General features: G+C 41.2%; 1 protein-coding gene across 1 annotated transcript; it reads left to right on the top strand.

Moving 5' to 3' along the window:
• The first annotated feature begins 6,762 nt into the window (after positions 1-6,762).
• PP2D1 (protein phosphatase 2C like domain containing 1) lies at positions 6,763-14,765 on the top strand. Its single transcript, XM_027676104.1, is given in 7 exon segments — positions 6,763-6,774; positions 9,762-9,828; positions 9,831-10,365; positions 13,630-13,862; positions 14,531-14,549; positions 14,551-14,625; positions 14,627-14,765. Coding segments are annotated over 7 exon segments (1,080 nt in total).
• The last annotated feature ends 114 nt before the right edge of the window (positions 14,766-14,879 follow it).

The raw sequence follows: 14,879 nt of genomic DNA, 5'->3' as shown, positions 1-14,879 counted from the left end.
GGCGCTCGCCTCCCGCCGCTGCGCACCGCAAGGGCGCGCCCGCCTCCCTGCGCGGGGGCTGCGCGGGGCGGGCGGCGCCCCCGCGGGAAGGGCGGCGGCGGCACCCGCTGGGTGCGGGAGCCGCTATGGAGCCATCCTGGCCCTCCGGGAGGCTGCGCGCAAAGTTGCCCCAGAAAGAGGCGGCATCGCTGGCGGTGTCGAGCGGTCCCGAGCCCCGGTGAGCCCGTGGTGCTGCCGCCGCAGCCTCTGTGACCCCTCGAAGTGCCGCTACTTTGTTTGGCTTAACCATTGCGTTTCCACACTGTGCACTTTGAGTCCGCCTTTAAGGGGTCCTTTTGTTTTTTTTTTTTCCTCCCCAGATGATTTCTAATTCAATACATAAACATGGGTCAGTTTGAAATACCGGATAATTCAAAAACTCTCTGCTCAGCTCCTCCTGCCGTGGTTCTGGGGCTTGATTTTTTTTTTTTTAATTTTTTTTCTTTGTATCTGGAAATGAGTGTTGACAGCAGGTCTGCTTATGTCTTCAAGTGATTGCCTTTTAATTGAAAGGTAAAATTACGCAAATGATCCTGCCATAGAGACTGCACTCCATATACAAGAGCCAAGTGCATTGAGTTAGAGGCGGTTCTGCCCCGTTGCACGTATGTAAAAACGTGGTTGAGCTGTGAGAAACCACAAATGGCAATTCTGTAGAACAGCACCGCGGTTTAAAAGGTTGGGATTGAGGCTGGGTGCTTGCGTAGGACCTACGGCTCTTTGATGTGTAAACCAAAAGTAGTAGCATGAGTTCGGAAGGGAATCTCAGCGTCGAGACCTCTCGCAGGCACAGGGCCTTGCCACCTTGCATGGGGCAAGCAAAGGTGACTCCAGACTTGAGCGAAGTTAGTGGTAACGTTTAAAGGTGGAGGGGGTGTGGGGGTGTGACAAAACCCTTTCCCTGACGTTTCCTTCTTCCTTCCTCTTCTCAGCTTCTGGGGATATTTTCCAGCATAGGTTTATACGGCGAGTTTGCACCTTCATTAAGCGATAGGAAAACAATGGAATGAAGTGCTATAATATTTCATGAAATGGGAGGGGGAGTTCTGTTGTTTTTATTTACTTATTTATATTTTTACTTTGCTGAGGTCTTAAAATCAACAGTGTTGATGCGGGTGGGGGTCGGAACCTGCTCGCCGGCCTCCACCGCGGGCTCCTTGGAGCCGGGATACCCCGGGGAGCCCGCGGCAGAGGTCGGAGCTGGCTTCGGGCTTCCCAGCAGCTGTGACAGCGACCCGTAAGATGGCTGCTGCCATCCCTGCTGCTTTAAGACGGGCTGTTTAAGGTGGAGGAGCCGCTGCCCTTGGCGGTTACTGCTCCAAGCTTGACAGCAAATCAAACGTGATAAAAAAAAATCCAGTTTCTCTGGAATTTAAGAATTATCTTTGTAATTTCTTTTAAGTGTCCGAATCGTGTTTTAAAAGAACAAATAGCCGCTGTGTGGTAGCAGCTACCTAAGAAGTTCTTTGCATTTTTTAATGCCGTTTAGGTTTCTGCTTTCGGAGTTGAAAATGAAACTGTTCTGCTTAGTTTCACTTTCAGCTTTCCCACGACTCCTCCTCAGCAGCAAATGTTATGAGCAAAGAGCGCATCTGTAACAACACGCTGGCTCCGATGGACCACTTAATACCCATGCCTGAACATACACTCCTGGTTTTTCTGGGAGTTGCTGTAGCCTTTAAATCCCCTCAGACGTTTTTTGTTTGTTTGTTTGTTTGTTTTTCCCCCAAAATTATCAGCTTCTCCTTTAGCCAGTTAATTAATGATATTTAACCCAACATTACGTTTGCACACTTGCATATAATAAATTATAAGTTTTGATGCTGAAAATACCTTTACTGTTCTAACACAGGTGAGTAACTCCACTGATGTTCATTAAGGCAACTTGCAGGCATTTATGTCTGAAGCTACACAGGTGAATAACCTTATTCTTTCACCTCATTCATTCTTCAGGGTCCTTAAAAGCCTGAAAACTTATTGCTTCCATTAAAGTAGAATTAAATTTGAAAGTTGTTAGGAAGCAGATACTGACTTTGGTTTAAATGCCTGAATGTTTCTTTACATTTTATGGTGTGTTTATGAGAGTCTAATGGGAAAAACACTGCTGTAATGCATACAGTAAGGCACTGGTTGGTATAAAGGCAAAAAAATACTTTTACTGCAGTTCCTTCTTGAATCCTCCAGAGCATGGCTGTCTTACAATGCTGTGTCTCTTTTTTTTCCATTATACCTTGTTGCTCACCAAATAACCAGAACAGTAAGTCTACCAGTCTGTGACTACACATACAGTTACTATAGTAACATTTATAAACACTAATGTCACTACACATGCAGAACTGCTGCCTGCTAGGAGCAGCTGAGAAAGAAATCACTCTTTAGCTGCAAATAGGTAAGTCTTTTTCTTTTTTTTTTTTAACTTTAAACCTGATTTAAATCATTGCTCACATTCTAACTTTGTGGAAATATATTTTTAAAACCAAAAAGAAAAAAAGCTTGACTTTGTCTTAAACTGCTCCAGTGAAAGGTAAAATGTTGCATTCACAATTTTGGCAAGAATAAGGAGTGAAAAGACCATTTACTGTCTGGAAATGTGGGACTATAACTTGGGTTATGTTGACTTGTGGTGGTTCCAGTGAATGCAATTAGGTCACAACAAGTTGCACTACAGTAGGAAAAAAAAAACCAAAACAACAAACAAACAAGCCTATGCTTTGACATATGAGTGGATACATGTCATTGTTGATTGCATATCCAAGCTGGCTTTTTCTGTTGGCTGAATTCACAAGTAGAGCACGTACTAATTTTCTAATTATAACACGTGCATAAATCTGAGCACCACACAATCCCTTTGTTGCTTGCTTTTTATCACTTAACATGCACTGTGAAGATATTAAATTAGATTAAAACTCAGAGCATTGTCTGAAAAGCCCTTGCCATCTTTTTCACTTTCTGTCCTTTGGGGCATATCAGTGGGTTTGCGCAAGTCGAGCTGACTCTGAAACCCACATTAGGGAGTATTGGTGGGAGCAGGTGATCCTGGCTGCCTTTGGCCTGCCTGCATTGCTCAGCCCGCAAACTCAGGGGAGTAGCCAGGTGACGTCAGGAAGACAACTCATCTGCATCAAATTAAGTAAACCAGGAGCTGGGTGAGACACGGGTCCCAGCTCTTGTGGGTTTCAGGTCTCTCTCAGGTTGCTGATAGCCCCGAGGAGGTGCCTGCTCAGAGCCCTTGCTCCCAGCAGATCACAGGTGCATCTCACGTTTGTTGCTCCCACACAAATTCCCCGTGAACACCTGACAGGCTTAAATGCAAGAGTATGTGTGTTATTATTATTCCATCAAAGGTTGCATTCTTGAGTCACAAAAGAGAAATTAAAATGCAGTTTAGGGTGTGCCAGACTCCTGGTTATTACCTAGTTGTCATTTAGGGCTTTTGGGGCCTATCTTGCTCATATAAATAAAAAAAATTACTCAACTAATAGCAACCTAATGCTGAATGCTACCTCTCTGACAGGGACCACCCAGCCCGCAGCTGAGCTCTGGGAGCCCACCTCTACCCTCATCCCTGCCTCTCAGTCTGGTCAGATCTGGCGTGCCCAACCCAGCCTTGTCATCTCCCTCTTTTTATTCAAGATGGGTCTGTCTTCCAGTGCTCCCACCTGTTTTTACTCTTGCCATTCAATGCAAAGTGTAGCTCTTCCTCCTCCAGGGAATTTCTGTGAGTATAAAATCCTATTGTGTCCTTTCATTAGCACATTCCTTATGGGTGAAGTGACCTTCCTCTTGGCCACCACGCATTCGGGACTGCTATCAATATCTTAAGAATCACTGGTAGTATTAACTGTGCAAAAGTTTTGTTCATTATGTTGTTTCTAGCATCTCATCTGCTTCCCATGGCGCTAACATGTGACTTTAATAATGCAGATGGCAGACCTTCCCATTAGGCTTTAGTCTGTTATAGGAAACTTCACACCCCAATTACCCAGTTTTTAAAAGAAAAAAGGAGGAAAAATAAATGGAAAAAATGTCATTGCAACACTCAGGGCTGTTTCAGTCACACAAACTTCTTGTTAGTAATGAAGCATTTAGCAGTTTTTATATGCTTCTTACGCAGAAGATGCTCTTCTTGACTGCAGTCAGAGTTTTGGTTTAACACAAACCAGGTGAGAAAACTGAAGGCTGGAATCATGCAGCACAGGACAGTCACTTGTGCCTTTGCACAACGTGAATTGTGCGTGTCAAGTTCAGAAGCTGTTTGTTAAGTGATTTAGCTATCAGCAGTCACTACATAGGCTGACACTTATTTTGTGGTACTGAGAGCTCTGGATTGCTTCATACAAACATGGGATATACTATCAATTTTTTCCTTACCTTCTCTTTCCTCTGACTCCCCACAATTCTTTTGTTGATTCCTTTCTCTAACATATTTTTCTGTTCTTCCTTCTTCTTTATTTGTGGTAGAGATCCCCACAATTCTCTGGGACCCCACTTGGCATACTTCAACTACCTATGCTCTGACAGTTTTGCAAACCACCCCACTCCCATGTAGGGCAGGTCATTTGCTGCTGGAAGCCTGACAGACCACCGGGAGACTGGCACAGACTCTGCTGGTGGAGGTGAGAGGGAAGGGACCTCCTTTCTGCTACCTGCACCTGAGTAGCTGCCAGCCAGCACACTTAATAGGACACTGATTTAGATAACAAAACCCTGCATAGAAAATTCCTATTATTTCTATAAGATGAAGTTACAGTGGCCTAAGAACATCTAACTGTGCAAACCCAGTCATGGGCCTTTCTCATATCAGTGTGTGAGGGCACCGGAAACCCTAGGAACTAGGAACACAACCTCAAGCACCACAGCTTGGCCAAGCAGAAGAAATTAAACAGGTTAAAAATCTCCATTTAGATCAAGTGTAATAGTGCTGTGTAGAGCTGAAAAAAACAGAGGAACCCCAGGAATATGGCAGCAACCCCAGACGTGGGTTTGTGAGGTGAGGGAGGCAGGATGTCACTGGGAATGCAGAAGGCACAGTTACATTGTCTTCACCCATGTTCCACTTTCTGCCACAGCTTTCTCTTTGAGGATCTCCAAAACCTCATGTATCTCCCCTCCCATGCCAAGGCCACCAGGCTTGTCATCCCCACTCAATGCTTCACTGCCTCTCTGCCTCACACAGGCACTTGGTGGGCTGCAAACTATTACCTTTGCCCCCACCAAGACTAACCCATCTACAAGGAAGAGCTGCTAAATATCTGGAGTGTAAACAGAACTAGGTTTGCAATTGTTTTGCTACTCCCATTTCCCAGTTTGATGCTTCCTCCCAGCTGAGAAGCTGCATCTCTGCCCAATCGGACAGCGTCACAAATTATAACTCTTGTCCAAGAAGACCTAATGATGGGGACTCTTATTTTATAGGATGACACAAAACCAGTGGGCCTGGAATCCCAAGATTATAGTTTTGGACAACACTTAGGAAGATAAATAAAGAGACTAATTATCTTAATTTATTCCATAATTATTTTAATTATTAATCACTTCCTTCTTTCTTGCCTATCATCAGGTCTAGAGGCAGGACTGTTCCCAAGTCCTGAATGCAGGCTCTGCCTGTGGCATGCTCCCATGACTCACCAGGTTAGTCTTTATCTCTTCCCACACCTTTCATAACTAGACTTTCTTGAAACTGCATCGTTGCTTCTGGGGATGCAGTAAGTAGGCTATACTATGCATGTCTAAGTTGACTCACTTGGGAGAAGATGTCTTGTTCCTTCTGCACCATTCCCTCTGCAGACGGTTTTAGAGAACAAGAGGGCCAGGTCTTCTAAAAGTAGTGAAAGGTACAGGGCATGGCTGCTGAGTTAACAAGTGTGTTCATCTTTTCAGGTGAAGAGTTTTTCAGAGGTCTTATATGAGTTTAAGAAAGGCTACATAAGGGTTTTCACATAAGATATTTGCTCTTTGCTGCTTTGGCCAAAGGTGACCATGTAAAGCTGGGACCTGCTAAGGCAGCACCTGCACAGCAGAGGCTGGCTCTGGCTGTGCCACTGGGCATGCACTGCACAGCACAGCCAAGCTGCACCAGGCAAATGCTACCACCTTACATGGTGGCTCCTTGGCAGGTGCTGATGGTGTCAGGTGTGCTGCAGCTCAGGGACAGACAGTCCTGGCAATGCTAGGAGTCCCCGTCATGGTTTCTGTAACTGGGTGTGATGCTTTTGCAAACAATTTTCCGGGGAGGTGCCACTGCCAAATTGTGTGACAGGGCAGAGGGAAGGGAGGTCAGTAAGAGGAGAGGAATTGGGCTGAACACCTGGAGGCAACGAACCCATATCCTGGCATCACAGGCACATAGGGAAAACAGGACTGAAAAGGAAGTGCTGGCTGAGGCATGAGCAAGAAGTAAAGCAGGGAGGAAGGAAAAAGACAGGCAAAGAAGCAGATGCTCATTCAGCAGGGATTTGCAGCAGTGAGGCCTGTTTATATGTACTAGTTGATAATACTGTGATTAGAAACTCAGGGAGACTGTGACCTCCATTTACATCACACAGCCCTTCTCTGCCTCTTCCTGTCACCCGCAGGCAGGCAGGCACGCATCTTTCCACTGCTGGTTTCAGCATCAATAACAGTCACCATTTTCTAAGACCACAAATACGTAGCAAATAATAAAACCCACAAAACTCACAGAGGAAGGAGTTCATAACTAGAGATTGAGCAAGTTAAGTTCTGATGGTGCCAAAGGTAAGTGAGGAAGAAGCACGCTCTGGGTGGAGATAGGAATGATATGTCAAGAGAGAGATAACTGCATATGGGACTCTTCTGTTTGGATACAAATCAGATCCTGGATCCTCAATGCTCAGGGACATATTCCATCTTCACTAATTAAAAAATGAGATTGTAGTGCCAAACTGCAGAAGCAGAAAATAATCTTGCCTTACCATATTAACAGCAAGCAGCTCCAAGTGTTGTAGTTAGAAAGGTTTTCCAGAAATATGAGATTTACTGGGACAACGGTATCCTCTGCTATGTAAGCCTCATGCTCTGCTTCCATTCTGCCCCTGTTATAGACAGGCCAATGTATGACAGAGGTGGAGCAGCCTTCCTTTCCAAGTAGCAGGATAAAGCACTGACCAAGAGGCTCTTTGTTCTGACACAAAGAGTAAATACAATTTTTTGCCCTTGAAAATATGTTTGCTCCCCATTCTTCTACATCTAATTTCTTTTTATCTGCTTCTATTTTCACCTCAGAACATTAAAGTGTGTTGGATTTTGGCTCCCTAAATAGGCACAGGGAAACTGCAGTGAGCTAGAAAGCTGAATTTTATCTTTCACTCTCTGAGGCTAGAATGCTTTAGCTTCGTGTATGTGCTTTCCATAACTCACTGTTATCCTTTAACCTGACAGCAAAAAACCTCTGAGTCTGGATCTGTTCCTAATGAGGGAAATGCAAGGAGAGAAGGAAATACAGACTAATCTTTTTACTTAATAAGAGATCAACAAAGGAAATGTTTCATTTTTTATTCTATTTTTACAAGGTTTTCAGCTATTAACATAAGCAATTTTTGCATAGTATAAAAAAGTATCAGGGTTGCCCTTTTAATAATTATAAGCAGATTTATTACAACTGAAGACTTGTAGCATATCTTGTTCCACAAATTATTATGTATATTATCCTGGTTATTTACACATTGTATTTAACTGAGACTGTTTTGGTGCTTTGAAATTTGTGATTTGCTAGCACTTACACCATTTACGGAGATATAAACATCTATAAAATGTGTGGGAGTGTTAAGAATTAAGTTTACTAAGGTCAAGCTATCATTTTGCTCTCTCTAATCCAAGGGGGTTTTATATACACTAAATGTAAAATGGAATCATATTTAAAAGACAAAAAAACAGCTTACCAGACTTCCTTTAATTTTTCTCACGCCTGAATGGATCATCATGATGACAGCAGTGAAAAGGCTTTTGCTGTCTCCCAGTCTCAAATTCAAACTACGCAGAATAAAGGAAAAAGAGTTCTGCACAAGCCTATCTTCTGCTGCTGTTTTAACCATGTCCCTCCTTATCTTGTCCTGCTGAAATGGTGCAGCACTTCTAAAGGAGGCTGATGCTCACCTCTTGTTGAGAGATGGACTTTCCCATAAAGTTGTCCTACAGCAGACTGAGAGCCATAGCCACCAGCAAGCCACCTCTGCAAGGATAAAGTATACTGCAGTCAGGAGGGGTTTTGAAGTGGCTCTGCTAATACTATTCACCCTCTACAGAAGAGATTTTCCTTTTAAAATGTTATAATTTATCTATCTCCGCTGATCAGAGGCACTTGATTCTTTAAGATGTATTAGGATTAATTGGTGTTGGAGGAGGTTGGGGCTTTGACTACCATGAAATTTTATCAAACAAATGTCATCACAGGAAAGAGTGCACATGTTGAAACACAAACCGCAGAAATGCTTATAATACCCAGGCAATGAACAGAATTAGTGAGACAAAGGAAAATGTACTTCCTAGCTGAAATCCTGGAAGAGACAACAGCTGCAAAATAGCTATTCAGGTGTGGCTGTATCAAGTGTAAAGAGAGAACCCCAGTAAATGGATGAGGCTAAAGTAGGATGAAATTACCAAAGGCTGGTCTTGTAATGTGGCTGTGACGTATTTCTGCTGCTAAACTACTGTTATTTGCCCTGGCGATGGATTAACAGCAGTTAACAAAGATTAACTGAAACAAAAATCTCAGATGAGAGAATACAAAAACCTATGCATTTTTGTCTGATATTTCTCATACATACACACATAAATACTTAATCCTAAAAAATAAACTTAATCAACTTGAATGTAAACACTATGTTTTCATACTTAGTAGATAGATGACATATAGGCTGGCAAGCTGAGCTGCTCACATGGTGTCAGGATTTTGTGTTGTTATGGTGTCCATACATGTATGTCATGTGCTGATTTAGAGTGAGAGCATATAATGCAAGAAGCAGCTCATATTAGAATTTTCCAAGCCTGAAGCAGAATAATTTGAAAAAATCCTAGATAATATGGTTTAGCTGTTTCTGAGAATATGATTTGGAAAATATGTTGTTCTGCATGTATGAAACCAAAATCTTGATTATTTTCTAGAGAATGTCCAAGATTGTCAGGTTTTAAACTACAGGTTGACAATTTGGCTGAAATGGCATCAGCAGTGCATCTTTTGTCACTCCTATCAATTTACCCAAATCAGAATAAGTTAAAATATTTAAAAAGCAGCATCAGTTTGTGCATGCCAAGTAGAGACATGCCAGTGATGCCAGTGTGCAGGTGCTGAATTTGGGCAGTCCCCTCTGCACCAGTTGGCCTCTATCAGGAAGCACCTCACTAGGAGTTACTCTTATAGCTCCAACTTCTGGAGTTGTAGCGCCAGGTGCCAGACCTAGGAATAGTGAGACAGCATCAAAGATGTAGAGTGAGGTGAAGGAGACTGAGCTGATGAAGGAGACTGAAGCAAGGAGCTTAAATTTAAAAAACAGAGGTGCATAGGGACAGGAAGAACATACAAGCTTCGGCTGGAGAAGGGGCAGACAGGCTTGTGCTGATTAGACCCTACGAAGTCCTTGCAGTACCTAAATTCTAGATTCCTAAATTTTCTGACACAGATAAGCAGAATATTGATTATTCATTTGAATTCCACTCTCACTTAATATTGTCATCTTGCTAATATCAACAATCCTGGTCCTTTTAAGAAAGTAAATAATTCTTAAATAAAAGCTTTATCAATTTGCAAAGATAAAAATCCCACATGGCAAGGAGACACAAAGATAGGTTTATTGCACCAGACAACTATGGAAATAGGTCAGATACATGTTTTCTGGAAATTCTTGATAGCTGTCACAGTGTGACAGCTGCAGAAACAGTTGCAGCAGAGCTTCCACTTTTATTTCTTGATCAGCTTTCTCAAATAGATTCCTCCTACAAAAATAAAAAGGACAAAGTGCAAATTGTAGATTTTCTTTTTCCCACAGTAATCAAGGCAGATTGCAGGGAAAAAGAGAAGATATTTTCTGACAAACCAGGCAATGACGAGACCAAGAAGATCAGTCCTTACAAATAGATTCACAGAGAGTATGCCAAGTCCTTTAGGAGAATGCAGAGATTTTTACAACTGGGAAGAAATCAGGTTTCCAAAGCTCACTGGAGTGGCTGTTCAGTGGCTACCTGTTTGGTGGAAAGCATTCCCAACAAAGAGACAGATGGCACTGAGGTAGAAGAAAGAAAACATTCTTAAAATAACACACATGGTCCATTAGGCAAAGGTGTTGCTGGACCACTGTACTTTGCTATTTATAGGTATGTACATAACACACCAGAATTTTTTTTCCCTTCATGCAATAAAAGAAAGTATTAGCTAACCTAGATGTTTGTTGGCAGTCAGTGTCTGGAGATAAAAAGCAGCAATTGCTTTAGCTTGACAATTTGAAGCAGATGTGATAAATTCCCTTGCAACTGATACTGCTATCAGACAATAGTATTCAGCTTATTAGATAAGTTGCCTAAGCATGATATTTGAATTAAGGCAGTAAAATCAATTTACTAATGTAAAAGAGTTAGGAAGCATTCCACAATACACAAGTGACTTCTGTAAGAATAGTACAGAGTGGGTTTTTTTATATCAAGGGGTTTAGGTTGTCATCACTTTGTGGCAATCAATCACAAATCTTCTGATTTTAGATCTGATAAATTCCTAGTATTAATGAAACACACTTAAGATATTCTTTTTATTAATTTGTTTCATTGGACTAAGTGCCACCACATTTTGCTACAAGCAAACTGAAAACGTATTTTGTGGGAATCATCTGAATTATTAGTTTCTGAAATAGGCATTGGTTGGCTTTTACTGTTGTTATGGAAGATCTATTCAGACATGTTTTCTTGTAAAGTAGGACATCGCTTTGCCTTTCTTTAGTATAGAAAATCAGTTATTAATTACAATCAGAAACACTGATACATCCCTAATGCTTCTCCACCCACCCCTGCTGCAGCGAACACTAGACAAAGCTCTTGCAGACTAGCAACTCTGGTTACTGTATGTTTCCCACCTGGTGATTTTTATTACCATTATATCCTGTTGTGGTCATAAGACACTTGCCCAGCTCTATACTACTTTTCTATCACTCTGCCTGGCATTAGTAAGGAGTGAGCAGATACTGCAACTGTTTCTGCATATGAAAGTTGACTGAAATTAATCAAGAAGGTCAAAGATCAATAAGAAAAGGGAGAATCATTTGAGAGGCTTCATTGGTTTTAGGAGGCAAAAAAAAATTATCATATTCCCCATCTGGAAAAACTAATTCCATATATAAAAAAAATACTTCTGCTTAACAGTAATTGCATTCCTCTGGCAGTCTGAGAAACACTGTAAACCAACTTGAACATGCAACTAGGTAACTGTGGTGTATCCCCACCACCACCATTCTCCTGATGCTTGTTACTATAGCTGTACTGTACCTCCAACAAGCTTTTTGCAACTATATGAACTTTACTGTTACAGGTATCATAACTGGTAGTTTAGCCCTAGCTCTATTACTTTCAGGAGATGCAGTCACAGCCCTGTAGCAGAATACAGAATTAACTCACATTAAGGTTGCAAGGTTGTTTTCAGATGCATTTGTTTCCACCTTGTTGTGAAAGAAAACCACTTTATATTCCAAAGAGACTGATGAAGATAGCAACTTGGGTTGGGTGAATTCTCTACCAAATTTCTTCTTGGTTTTGCTACCTGCTTTCATCCATCCCTCCCTGAGAATTTAATTGCTGGCTGCAATTACAGATACCATAAACTCAAGATCTGATAATGAATTAAGGTTTGAAGTTGATCAGAGATACTTTAAACCTTTTATGATTAAAATCCACATTTTTGAACCACATTAATTTAATACACTTAATTTTCCACCAAAGGTATCATACCACAGAAAAAGATTTGCACAACATCAACCTTCATTTCCCCCCCAGGAGTATGTTCTTACATAAGTACAGACATGATTCTTCAGCTCCAGGTAAGCAGCTGAAGAGGATGGCCAGATACGCAGATGGGGAGAGGGTGACATTGGCCAGCTCTGTCTTCATTTAGTCCCACACTGATAGGCCAGTTAGGTTTTGTTGATTCTTTTCCTGTCTCTGGTTTGCTGACAAGACTTGCATCCAAAAGCAACTAAATTTTACTCTTTGCAGTCAAATTGTTCCAAATAGGTTATATTATGCCCTTTGTTAGGCTTACAGCTGGTGGTCTTATTCCAAGGGTTCAAAGGATATTTTACATGTTTTTCTAGCTCTCCACAGAAATCAGAGGAAGGAGAGGGGAGCAAGCACAGGGAAACATTCATGGAGCACAACTTAAGGTATCTACATTGTATAATTAATTAAAGGTGTGTCCTTCAGTTTGACCTTCTGAATCACCTTCAAGAGAAATCTGCCTTCACACAGACTACGCTTAGCTGTCTCCTACGCTAGACTGCCAATACTGCTCAAGAAACACTACTATTGTATAAGCAATGCCTACTTGTACATACTTTTCAGAGGTCTGTGCCCCTAGTCTAGGTAGATATTAAAAGTACAATATAAATAAACACACTGCAGCCACCTTCATGTCTAGAAAGGTACCACATATCTCACTCAAGTTCCTTCTGTAAGACATCACTTTTGCCCTTAAGCCAACACATGGGAGCAGACTAATAACCTCCTCTGACAAAAAACGGTCTCCCAGGGCAGCCATAGAAGATCTCAAATAATACAGCACTTTGGGTCGGAGCTCTTTCCTTTATGCTCTTCATTCAAGTCTGACAAGACCTGCCCCCTGCAGTGTTGCAATTTCTAACACTTTAAATTCTCAGATTTCAGGAGTGTTGAGGGAAAGGTAAAATACCTATGCCTGCTAAAGGAAAGAAGTTAGACCTCAACTTCCTATGATGACTGCTAGAACTCTTGCTCCCTTGGGTACTTTAACCAAGGAAGAGATGTAAGGCATCATGTTAGTAAACTAAATCCTACACCATATCCAAATTATTTTTCAGTACTAAAAATTATATGCTGCTAGAAAGAGTCTGAACCTGGAGCTTCTTGATGAGTTCATTCAGCCATAATATTTTGAAAGCACACACTCTCATAGGAGTGAAAAGAAAATATTTGAAAAAGATACACACTCTTGCTCAAAAACCAATCAAGGTGCAACTTTTCTATCAGTCTGCACTTTAAGCTGAATAAAACATCACTTAAGACTCCTCAGAAGAATAAGATTCTGAAACAGTCTTCTACTAATGGAATATAAAAAAAACACAGAAAACTTTGCTGTAAAACAGAATGAAATTCACTGATGGACATGTTGTTGCCTGTGGCAGTAGATTACTCAACTATGACCTCAGTTTTTTTCCCAGTCCTTAACAAAAGACTGTTACTGTAACAGCAGTATCTTAAGAAACCCCAACAGTATGCTATATTAAAAGTATTTCACTTTAGATGATGTATATGCAATCTTAAGTAAAAATGGAAGGAGTCACTGCCTCTCAAAAAATCACAGCACTTTTGAGAGAAAACACTTCAGAATGGTGGAAACACCAGCACTAATACTTACCTGAGAACTACAAGGGCTCCTGGATATCACAGAGATGCAACAAAAAGACCATCTGTTATACCTGTAACTCATATCTGTACCTATCAGTTTCTTATTTTGGCTTCTAAAGGGTTTTGGGAGGTTTTGGATTACAATGAAGTACTGGCACCACCTCTAACAACATCCACTTCTTATTTGAGAATGGATGAATGGTGTTCAACGAAACAGGACTTCTCCGTGTGTCAGTATTCAATGTCCCTCACTGAAGACAACCTAAATGACTCAAATGCTATTAATAATCTGCAAGATGGAATACAGATATTGTATTCCAATAAAGATATTTTCCACAGTGACTCAAAAGGCAACCTGAAACAAAATAAATGAAAATGTTCTAGGAGGAACTACACACAAAGATGGAGTTCCTAAGGAAACTGACAACAAAAAAAAACCCCCAAACCAAACCAACCAACCAACAGAAAAAACCCAAACAAACAAACAAAAAAACTCACAAAACACAAGCTAATTCAGAGCTGTCTCTTTTCAGTAACAATTAAATAAATTCAAAGAATAGAGAGAAACCATTCCAATTCTAGCATACAAGATAGTTCTGAAGAACTCAGTTTGAGGACAGAAAATTTCACGTATGAGTTTTCGTCCACAGTGACAGACTTCAGAGCAAGAAGAAACTGTTGCCTTTTGTGCAACAGGTCCAACTCACAGCCATAAACATCTGCAACAGAATGTACTGGCGAGAGGTCTAAAGTCATGAAACAGACCCCAACAGATAGAAAAACGTGCCAGCTAGTTGTGACTCAAGCCCACAGCTGGCAGAAAAAAATGGACTTCAATGTATTTTGTGACAAACCGCAAGTGATGCTGGTCAAGACCTGCTGAAGTCTGTATAACTAGTGGGTTCTAAACCACCACTAGTTTGAAAAAGATACAAAAATGCACCCATCCAATTGCAAATCATCAGCTGCAGGAAGAGGCACAGTCAGCTCTGAGATACTACAAAAATGCAACAAGCTACATTAGGGAAAAACTGGCAAAGACTGCATTAGCTTCAGGTTCAAGAGATAATATTACTATTTTGATTGTATTTCTATATGGTTGTGATAAGATACCCAATTACCTCAACATTTAAAAATTTACCATAGGATAGCTTAAGTGCAGGAGTGTATAAGACAGGCTTATATTTAGCTGTGTCATGAATTTACTTGTAATCATCTTAAATGCTGACCCATTCAGTAAATCAGAC

The sequence above is a fragment of the Neopelma chrysocephalum genome, unplaced genomic scaffold (genome assembly GCF_003984885.1).
Source record: "Neopelma chrysocephalum unplaced genomic scaffold, ASM398488v2 Primary Assembly neopelma1_26, whole genome shotgun sequence".
NCBI lineage: Eukaryota > Metazoa > Chordata > Aves > Passeriformes > Pipridae > Neopelma > Neopelma chrysocephalum.
This window is presented reverse-complemented; position numbering and strand designations above follow the sequence as displayed.